The 12,206-nt window shown below is 19.8% G+C and overlaps 1 protein-coding gene across 1 annotated transcript; it reads left to right on the forward strand.

Annotated features, from left to right (window-relative positions):
* Positions 1-5,510: 5,510 nt before the first annotated feature.
* On the forward strand, positions 5,511-8,134 carry T310_9888 (uncharacterized protein; the record flags this gene model as incomplete). Its single annotated transcript, XM_013467667.1, has 16 exons — positions 5,511-5,517; positions 5,627-5,649; positions 5,756-5,778; positions 5,835-5,852; positions 6,144-6,148; positions 6,412-6,481; positions 6,894-6,920; positions 7,023-7,061; positions 7,104-7,112; positions 7,348-7,380; positions 7,505-7,516; positions 7,717-7,738; positions 7,838-7,881; positions 7,945-7,973; positions 8,064-8,083; positions 8,114-8,134. The coding sequence occupies 16 exons, from the start codon at positions 5,511-5,513 to the stop codon at positions 8,132-8,134; spliced, it is 402 nt and encodes a 133-aa protein (XP_013323121.1).
* Between the last annotated feature and the right edge of the window lie 4,072 nt (positions 8,135-12,206).

Genomic DNA, 12,206 nt, shown 5'->3' on the forward strand with positions numbered 1-12,206 from the left:
TATATACTTTATATATTATTATATATATCTTCTAGTTATCTTATAAATTCCCTCTTTATTATTTTTAGAAAATATATAATAATCTACCTAATATAAAAGCTATTAATTTAATTTACTAGTAGTACTATTAAATCCTTTAGATCCCTTTAGTAACTCCTTTATAACAATAAGATGGTCCTTTATATGGTAATATAATAGGACTTTTACTAGTAGTTTAAGCTATAATAAGTTTATTGGTTCCTTAATTTATTCCTTTTTCCTTATTAACCTATTATATACTATTCTATTACTCCTCTTCTTTAAGATAGGTATAGTTAGCAATTTTACTTCCTTTCTCTACTAATAATACTACTACTAATAGACTATACTATATATATAGAAGTTAGAATATATTATAAAGTCCTATCTTAATTTAGTATAAATATAATAGTTTAGCTATTAATAATTATTTTCTTTTATATCTCTTTAGGATAGGTATAGTTAATAACTTAGTACTAATTAATTATAGTTTTTTATAAATCTTTCTTTCTCTTTATATAATACATAGTAGTCTTATTTTTAGGTTTTTTTTCTTATTAGTTCTAAGCTTTAATAATAATTATATTCATTAGTCTAAAAATATATCTCTCTTTAAAGCTCTTTAGTTTCTTTTTTATTTTCTCTAAATATCTTGCCTTTTACTTATTATATTCCTTCTTATTAAACCTAATATATATCCTTTATCTCCCCAGCCTATTTTAGATATTTATAGTTATTTTAATCTATAATATAGGTTACTTTATAAGTTCTGTTACTAATAATATCTATTATTTTTACAATTAGCTACTCCCTCTTTAGTCTTAGAATAAGTTATATTTTATATATATAATAATACTTAATATCGGCCTTTTATAACTTAATCATATCTAGATTATTACTCTCCTATCCCTACCTCTTAGATGTATTGTAATATCTTATATATTATATATCTTACTATTATAGTAAGTCTAAATAAGCCTTTTCAGCCCTATAGCTCTATAAAGACTATAACTACCTTATACCTACTTCTTTATACTATTCTTAATATATTAATTATTATATAGTTTATTAAAATAAAGATTCTTATAATACTATTCTAGCTTCTAAGCTATATAAAGATTATAGTTAACCTATTAGCCTCTTAGTATTATTCTTAATATACCTATTATTATATAGCCTATTAAGATCTAGATATAAATTACCCTATTATTACTTTAAGGCCTTATAAGAATATAGCTAGTTTATTCTAATAGATCCTTTTAATATTATATATATTATACTAACTATTATACTTCTTAATAGAGTTTTTATTCTAATAACTTAATTCCCTTTATTAAGAAATATAATAATTATAGAAAAGACCCTTTTTAAGGTAAGTATTTTACTATTATTATACTTACTAAATCTTTTATAATTAATTAGTCTAAATAGCCTATAATATTATTTTAGTACTCTTAGCTTTTTATCTATTTATTATTAAAAGCTATTAAAGTTAAGGTAAATAAAGATTAAATATCTTTTATATAGTACTCTTTATTAGATGACTAAGATTATCTTTAAAAATAGATTAAATATTTATTAGTTTACTATATATTATAATAATAGTAGCTTAATAATTAAAGATTAATAATAAACCCTTAAGCCTAAGGGTCTTCTTTATAAATTATTTATTTTATAGATATCCTTAATAAAGAGATTCTATAAATATATTTACTAAATTAATTTATCTTTAGCCTATATATTTAGAGGCTATTAGATAAATAACTAACTAGATTATTAATAAAGTACTTATATATTTTGATTTTAAGGTATTATCTATTATTTTCAAGGTCTATTAGATAGTAATATCCTAATTTATACTTAATTATACTTCCTTAACCCTAATAAGACTCTTTAAATTTAGATTTAAAATTACTTTTCCCTTTAATAAATAAAGTCTTTAATCTATTCCTATATAAGTAGAATCTCTATTATTAAATATTCATTTAGGCTTATAAGATCTTATAATAACATTAGACTATAAAAGTTTTTATAATTAATCCCCTAGTTAAATCTTATCTCTAATCCTATTAATAGCTAAACTTATAATCTATTTTTAGAAATAGGAAGTTATAAACTAATAACTTTTATTCTTAAAATTCCTAATAAATAAAGATAATTAAATTACTAAAATATTTAATTTTATCTATATTAGGCTTTACCTTAATTTATATAGGTAAATAAGCTAATAAATAATGTTTAGGCTATTATATTAATAAAGGATTAAATAATATCTAATAGTATAATAGTTATTATTTAATATACATATACTATTAGTATCTATTCTACCTACCTCTATATTATATACTCTATTATATAATAAAAGATATTAGCTTTTAATATAATAATATTTAAAAGTCTTACTTAATATGGTAAACCTTATCTATATTTTAATTACTATCTAAGCATTTTATTATTAGTTTCTTTATATATATAATATTCTCTCTATTATAAGGCCTCCTTATTTTAATAGTTTATTATAAGTATGTATTTAGCTATTAAGATAGGCTATTTAAAGTACTTCTAATTTATATTAAACTCTATTAAGACCTTTAGGTATAATTATAAGATTTAGAGGATCTTAATACTATTAATTACATTATTTTTTACTATCTTTTATAAAAAGGTTTACTATATATAATAATATTATTAAGATTCTATAGTAATTATTTACTACTTTACAAAGATAACCTTAGGATTTATAAAAATAATCCTTTAAGCCTTTAATAGTTTATCTCTCTAATAGATATAACTTATTAAATAGATATTATTATAAATAATAATCTTTAAGCTATTAATTAATAGAAAATACCTCTTAATAAAATTTTTTAAATATTATATATTAAATCTAGATATATTAAAATATCTCTTAAGATTTTTTAATTTTTTAAAATATATAAAAGTAAGTCTTTTAATTTTTTTTAATTTTATTAGCTTTTAATATTTAATTATATTAAGTCCTTAAGAGGTAATAGTTCCTTTAATAAAAACCTTTTTACTAGATTAGTTATATCTATATTATTATACTATTTTAAAAAGAAGTTTACTACCTCTAATACCTCTTTATTATTATATTATTATATTTAGTCCCTCTAGTTTTAAAGATCTCTAAATAATAAATAATACAATATATAATACTTTAAAGGCTTATTATATTTAAAGGATTATTACTTAAGAAAATAAGTAGGAGCTATACTTTAAAAGGCCTATAAAATATAAATAGGATAGTATTTATAATAGCTATTAGTCTTTACTATAATATATAGTAGTCTTATTAATACTTATATTATCTACAATTAGTTTTATAATAATATTTATAATAACTTAAGTAATTTATAATTAGTCTTTAATATCCTCTTAACTTATAATACCTAGACTTAGATTATAACATATTTTATTTAGAAAGACTTATAAAATAAAGACTACTAATTTAAAGACTAACCTTTTTTAATTTATTAATAATTAGGCTTATTAAAATCTAGATACTAATCTCTATATTACTTAGGAACTAGCTTATAACTAATCTACTTTAGAATTAACCATTTAATAAAAGGTTTTACTTAATAATACTAATATATAGCTTATAACTAAAATTTTTAATAAATATAGAAAAGCTTTACTATAATATAGTTCTTCCTTTATAGCCTTAGGGGTATAAAGAAGACTTTCTTTTACTAGATACTATATAATTACCTATAATCTAAAAAGAAGATTATACTCTATATCATAACTATTAGTATAATAGCTTTATTTCTTTTTAAAAATAGAACTACTTATAAATAACTAAAGATTCTTGTTAATATTATTAAATCTTCTATTTATAGTATCTTATCCTTCTTAGATTATTATAAATAAGCTTTGCTTCATAATAATTAGTACTAAATTTAAATTAAAATAATAATTAAATAAACTTAATTATTAATAAAACTTTATATTAAGGTTTAATATATTTTTATCTTTAAAATATATTTTTAGAAGATATCTAAATTTTTTATTACTTCTATAGTTATATAATAATATAGGATTAAAGTTAGGTCATCTTTAAAACCCTTAAATTTATATATAAATTATATATTTTTTAATTACTTAGGATTTAATGTTTGAGCTATATTTTATTAAATATAGATTTAAAATAAGTGGTTGATTTTGAGGATACAATTTTAGGAGGGGTGGATGGAAACTAATGACCTAGTACTGTAATCTAGAGATTAGGTTTATTATATTAGACTAAGCTCCCTTTTATCTTTTTTCTTTTAAAGTAGTTAGAGATAAGCCTTATATATTAGTATTACTAACTTATATAGAGCCTTTTAATAGCATTTTTTACCTAAATTAAAAGAACTAATTAAATAAATAAATCCTAAGATTTAAAGAAATAATAAGCTATAACAGTATAAGTCATATAACTAATAGTTAAAGAATTAACCTTAAAACCTTCCTAATACTCTAGTTTAATTAGGGGTAAATAAGAGGTAGAATATAATAAATTCCTAAACTACTACTATACTAATCTAGAATAACTTTAAGAAATAGTCTATTTTATTAATAATAAGCAGAGGAATATAATTGATAATCTTAAAATTAAACTAGCTAAGGAATAGCTTTATATTTAAGAAAAAAAAAAGGTATTATTCTTACTAAGGACTAAAATTTAAAGAGAAGAATATAAAATTAAAAATCTAATAGCTTAATATAATTAATATATTATTAGAATTACTAAGATAACTATATTATAACTTTAGATAGAAATATATAGATAGAAGGTTCTATTATAAATTAATAAAGATTCTTAACCCTTTAAAGTTATTTAATAGAAAGAACCTATAATTTAATAACTAGCTTATACTAATAAAGCTTAATATAATACTAATTATTTAATTCTTTTTAATATATTTATATAGCTTCTTATTATAAAAAGGACGCTAGTAAATATAAAATATCTAAGTAAGGAGCTCTAAATTAGTATTAAGACTTAGATAATATACTTAAATATTTAAAATAACTCTTTTATAACCTAAATTAATTTATTAATATTAAATATAAATTTTAAATTTTATAAAAATTAGTAATAAATTCTATAATTTCTTTATTAAGTTCCTTTATCTAATAAAGGAAGCTAAGGTTAATATAAATAATTAGAAAAAAGAGCTCTATTAAAAGATTATACTTAAGCTTTAATAACTAATTATAATAGAGGTATTAAAAGCTAATAATACCTTTTAAGATTTTATAGATTACTATTTATAGATTATAAACTATTTAGAAGTTATCTTAATTACACCTAATAGAATTACTTTTTTATAAAGGTATTTGAAAAGGTAAAGATAAAAGAACCTAAAGACTCTACAGAGGAGGGCTTCAAAAGTTATTGCACATGCTAACAAATTAGTGGTATTTTATCTGTAACAGGAGGTAATGATGCTTAGTCAGCATACCTATAATTCTAGTTAAGAATGGCAGGTAGATTAGGGGAGCTGCCCCTAAATATTAGTGACCCTTTAACTAGAGTTAGGGATAACTACCTCTAAATTAAAAAACATAGACTATATAAGATGCTAGTATTTTACAGATCATTTAGAAGCTATTTTACTAGTGTGAGCAATAACTTTTGAAGCCCTCCTCTGTACTAGCTAGCTAAGAAATAAACTAGCTTAGGAAAAGTCCTTATTTTAAGTAGATACTTATTAACTTTATATAGATTAAACCTAAAAAATTATTAAAGTAAGAGAAAAAGAGCTTTATTATACTTAGTTAGCTAGTTACTAATAAATATATAGTTTTAATCTAAGCCTTAGGTAATATAAGAGTAAATAGTTTTATAGCCCCTAAAGTTTTAAGGCTATCTCTAAACTAGAATTCCTATAGTCCTTAAAAAGCTTATAGACTTAAGGCTATTATATATATAGCTCTTAGGATATAAAGATAATTATATTTATTATCTCTTAACCCTTAATAACTAGTTTATTTAATCTTTAAACATTTACTTCTAAGAGGAGTAGCCTTATATATTAGACTTTAATAACTTAGGTACTATATAAAAAGATAATAATTCTAATAATAAATCTATAAAAATAATTTTATAAAAGACCTAGTAAAGATACCTTTTAATATAATATTAATTTGGCGAAAATCTACAATTATGATAACATTGGGTGCAGAAGGTTGCAGAAGTTTATAAAAACTATCTATATAGAAGTCTACTAGTCTATTTATATTAGTCTTAGCATCTATTAGAAAAATATTCTTCCTTCTGTTCCTGCCTTAAGCTTATATTATATAATTATTATATGACTTCTGAACTAGCAGATTAGTAACTAGCTAACTCTATCTACTGTATTACTCTTATTTAGATAGTTAATAACATACTACTTCTAATTATACTCCTACTGTTGAAAGGGACTTCAATTAAAAGCTCCAGCCAGGAGTAAGCCAAAGAATTAGTATAGTATTACTATATAATAAGCCTTAAGAAGAAAACCAGGATTCTGTAATAATCCCTTATGATTTACTAAAGATATTAAAATCTTACTCTAGTAAAAGTTTTTAAGACTCTTTTATTACTAAAAGTAAACCTCACTAAAGATAGATTTAAAACTTAGAATACCTTAATTAAGGCTCTTTTTAAGTAAAGCTAATTATAAAACTAAAGATCTAAAAAGGAAGGAAAAAACTTCTTTTTTATTTTATTTAACTAAGTAAAGAGACTGTTTAAATTAATAAATAATTATATAATATACTTCCCTATTATATTTCCCTCCCCCCTTTAGAATATTAATATCCTTATTAATAAGAGGTAAGAATAAAACTAGATAAAGGTAAAAAAGAAACTTATAAAGAACTTTTTACTTAAATATAAGAAAATAGTAAGTAATATAGGTAATCTAGTAAAAAAAGAATAATATGCTTTAGAACTATAAAAATAATTTTTTTATCTATATCAATAACCTAATCTTAACTATCTATAGTACTTTCTATAATAATAATCTCAATAAAGATTATATAAGGTAATATATAGCCTTATATTAGTTAAACTAGACTTATTTTAGCTTAAAAGGGTTAGACTATTAGGATTTTATATTAATTCCTTATCTAACTCCTTTTTTAAAACTCTTTCTTTATCTAACTTCTTATTACTTCCTAATTTAGACTCTTCCTCCTCTTTAATCTCCTCTAACTCTACTACTCTTAGTCTCTTACTATTATATAGTTTTTTAATATATTTATTATTCTTTTTTAAAAGCTAAAAGGCTAATTACTCTTTAAATAGTTCTTTTTTTATTTTAAACTTAGCCTATTTACTTCTATTCTAATAAAGGCCTTAAAGTAAGTATAATATAAGTTAATTACTCTTTAAAACTTAGATAACTTATTATAAAAGAGTATATTAAGTTTTTATAAAACTATAGGTTTTTCTATTTAATCTAGCCTTATAATACTTCTATAATAGCGCCTATAAAAGGTATATAAATAGATATAAAAAAAGTATTTTATATCTCCTTTTTAGCCTTTATTTTCCTATTCCTAGTATAACTATTAGAGGTTATTACTTTTAGGCATTAGGTATTCTTTTTAATTATACTAGCTCCTAGAACCTTTAGTTATTAAGGGTTTCCCCTTACTACTATATATATAAATAATAGGACTAGTATTATCTCTTAGGCTAGTCCTTATCTCTAAAGAGGTAATATTAGATACTAAAGAATAATATTACTTAGCTAATTACTAAAGGCCTTTTAATTATTTTTTTCCTAATTTATAATATAATTAAAAATCTCTTTAGCTTAAATACCTTACAACTTCTTTTAATACTCTAAACTATTATAGGTATAGCTATTATTCTGTTAACTATTTATATTATTTAGCCTAAGTAGTAAATAAAATATTTAGGTTATTCTTAATAATAAAAATTATTAATGGTAGGTACCTATATAATATTTTTATTTTATAAAACCTCTTACTATTCTCTTAAAAGTAAATTTATAAAGTCTATACTAGAAAGTATATAGTATATCTAGATTTAGTTTATGTAAGTATGCTATTATTTTAATAATTATAGTCTGCTTTTTTTACTTATTAGGGGTTTACTTTATACTTATTATTTATTATTTTATATTATTATTCCTATCTTCTTAAGGTATTATCCTTTAAGAAATAATTTATATAGATTATTAAGGTTTAATAGACCTTTTTTACTCCTATTTATATAAGGACCTTATATAAGCTGCCTTAAGGATCTATATTTAAATAATAGACTTATACTCTTTACTCTTTATTACTAAGCTTAGGTACTTTCTTAGCTATTTAATCTAGAATAAACTCTAAGTCTAGAGGTATAATAAAAGCTAAGTTTATTTTTCTTTAGTTTAAACTAACTTAGCTCTTCCTTTATTAGAATCTTTAACTTATTATTTAGTTAATCTTTTGCTCTTTAATATCTACTATAATAAGTTAAAGGAGCTAATATCTACCTTTTTCAGGGTTATTAGATACTCTATAATAGACAAATTAATTATCTTATATACTCTCTCTTATTCTAAATAATAGGTTATTACTAGGACATTATAATAATATATAAAGCTTTTCCTTACTAATATTAATTATAAATATAATAGAATATCTTCTCCTTAAACTCCTTTTATATATTCCTAATTCCTTTAGGTACTCTTTTAATTCTCCTTAATATATTTAGTAGCTCTCTTAAGTTAGTTTAAAGTTCTTTATTATTAGCTTTTAGCTATTTAAAATTTACCTACTTTTTAATAAATCTTATAAACTAATTAATAGGAGTATTATTTTACTATATTTAGGCTTAGACTAATAATATTACTACTATTTTCATATATAAAGCCTTATATAATTCTTTATTACTAGTATCTTAAAGATACTGCCTAAAGTAATTTATAGCTTTATTTAGGGTTTAGAACCCTTTTCTGTCTATAAGAATTAGGTTAGTAGTTAGGACAGCCTTTATTAAGGTAATAGGTAATAATATTAAAATAGCTATGGTAGAGGTTAATGTATCTTCATTATTTCTAATAAAAGGTACTATTAGTCTATTAATAGATAGCTATTAAAAAGGTGTAGGTATACCATTAATAGTACTTATTCTCTAATCTAAACCAGCTATTCCTAGATTATATTTCTGGCTCTTATAATATAGTACCTTTCTATAATATAAATAATAGTTTATCTCCTATATTATTTTCTATTTAATTATACCCTTTGGGAGCTAATCCTATAATTTCTTTTATAATCTTAGTAACCTCTCCTAATATTAATAATAATAGGCTTAATGCTCTTAGATTAATATTGCCTCCTTTTATAATAGGTTATATAGGATACTATATAACCTATAATAACTATTCTTTTTAGGTTCTAAATAAAGCCCTCTCTATATTTATATTTATTACCTTTTAGTATAACTAGGCAAAACTCTACTAAGGAGTACTACCTTAACCATATTATATAGAGCCCTTTAGGGGCATATTAATATTAATATGTTTTTAAAGATTAGAGTAAAGGGATTCTTAAATAATAGTCTAAAATAAAAATAAAATAAAAAGCAAAGGCAAGACTAAAGTAAAGCTATAAGTATAAGAATAAAAGGAAATAAGTAAAAAAGAATATTTTATTTTTTAATATATTATTTTTTATCTTTAATACCCTAATTCCTTATATAAAGCCTTAAAATTTATTTCCTCTTTACTAAATTATAACTTTTTATTAGTATATTCTTCTTTATTTATTAAAATATCCTAAATAAAGAGTTATATAGTATTAAAATAATAAAACTCTAAAGTACTTATCCCTTTAGGCCTTTTTAGGGTTATTAAAAATTAAGTAATTTTTAAGGACTCTTCTAACTAATACTTATCCTTAATTAAGTATTATATTTCTTTTTTTTATTAGAAGCTCTTTTATCACTCTAAAATTACTTTAAATATATAATTATAATAAAGGTTATGGGGCTATTTTAATATAATTAAAAAAGGATAAATGATATCTATTATAATTTAAGAGTAGAATCTAGGCTAATAATAAAGAGGAAATATAATATTCTATAGAAAGTATATTAAAGTTACTAAAGAAGTTCTACTCTTATCTTATAGGATTTATTTTAAAAATAGATATAAAGATACTTATAGCTTAATTAAATTATATAGCTATAGATCTACCTAGATCTATTATAATTTATTAGATTACTTAGATTTATTTATTTAATTTTATAGTTTAATATATACCTAGTAATTAGAATATAGCTATAGATAAGCTTTCTAGATACCTACCTATATAAAAAGAAGTAGAAGAAGCTATATAAGAGGATATTAATGCCTTTCTTAATATATAATTATTATATTCCTTTATATAGCCTTATATTTATTAAAAATTTATCTAGCTTATTATCCTAGTATAAGAATTAGGGTCTAAAAAATTAGCATAAGAATATATATAACTTAAAATAATATGTATTTTTAATCCTTTTAAATTTCTTTATTAGAACTAGTAGATAAAAACTAATATATATTCCTTTACAAAAATCTTCTTTAATAGATTTCTTTTTTAAATATAATAAAGTCCCTTTTAATAAAAAGTCTAAGGATATAATAGCCTTTTATATATACCTTTAGGACTTATATAGTAGATAAGATTTCCTTAAAATTAGATTAATATAATATAGTACTAGAATTTATATAGATTATAAAGCAGATTTTAAAAGATAAGATATTGTATAATTATAATATTTATTTAAATAATATACTTATTAAAGGGCTAAAGACCTAATATAATAATAAAGAAGTTTTACCTAGAATTTAGAGGGTTATTTATAAATATTTAGAGAGTTTAGACTAAATACTTTATAATATTAAGTTAGCTAGTATTATAATTATTCAAAAAGAATCTTAATTTATTATAGTAGCTATAAAGATAATTAGCTATATTTATAACTATAAAAAGAGGTATTTTTAATAGCAAAAAGTAATTAAGATTTTAGAATAGTTATATTTATATCTTTTTCAGAGGCTTAGAGCTTCCTAAGGCTTATAATATATTGTAAAGTCTAGATTAAGGATTTTACTATTATTATATATATATCTAATTTATAGCTTATTTTAGAGAGATAGTAGTGTTTTAAAAGAGTAGTAATAAATAATAATATAAATAAAAATAAAATTATTTTTATAATATTGTATTTTAAGATCTTAATCTTTTAAAATTTAGCCTTAGACTATTTAGATAACTATTTTATTATATTTTTATATTAATACTATTTTAATATACTTAAGGTGTATATTATTCGTATTCTTTATAATATTTTAATAGTAATTTTTAAAGAAAAAGTACTATTAAATGATATTTAATATAACTTTTCAATAATTTTTAATCTCTATTTATTATAAGCTTATAATTATAAAATATTTTATTATTTTAGAAAGGGTTTTTAATATTATACTTATATAGTTCTAAATTTTATTATTTTATTCTAAAATAATTATATACTATTATAAAACATGATTTATATTTTATTTTTAATTAACTTTAATCTAAATAAATTTAAGATTTTTAAATATATGAAAATATTTAAAATTAATAATTTTTATTAAAAATACTATATAAAGATTTATAAATTAAAAACTATTAGTTTTTAGTTATAATTAATAATATAAATTAATTTACCTAGTTAGATTATTAATTTTTAAATTATAACTAAAAATATATTTAAAAACCTATCATACTATATTTATTTAAAATTAGATATATAATTATTTATAAAATTTATTCTAAATCTTTATAATATTCGTATTATTATATTTCATTTTTATATTAGTCTTTATTTATATAATTATAAATTAATAACTAGTTAAGCTAATATTTTTATTTAGATTTAAAGTTATATATAATTATTATTAGCTTTTTAATAACTTAGTTTAACGATTTAAGCTTAAATTTTTTTATAGATTTTTATAATTTTATAAGTCTTTTTAAATAAAAGCTTTTTTATTACTATAAAAAAATAAAAAATAAAACTACTAAATAGGTATTAAAGTAAGAAATTTTAAGTTTATTTTTATACAAATAACGTATTTCCCGGCTGTTTCGATCACCCGGTTGTTCCGATCACTAGAATACCATACAAAATGCGTTTTTTT

Source organism: Rasamsonia emersonii (assembly GCF_000968595.1).
Source record: "Rasamsonia emersonii CBS 393.64 chromosome Unknown ctg1118621762236, whole genome shotgun sequence".
Taxonomy (NCBI): Eukaryota; Fungi; Ascomycota; class Eurotiomycetes; order Eurotiales; family Trichocomaceae; genus Rasamsonia; species Rasamsonia emersonii.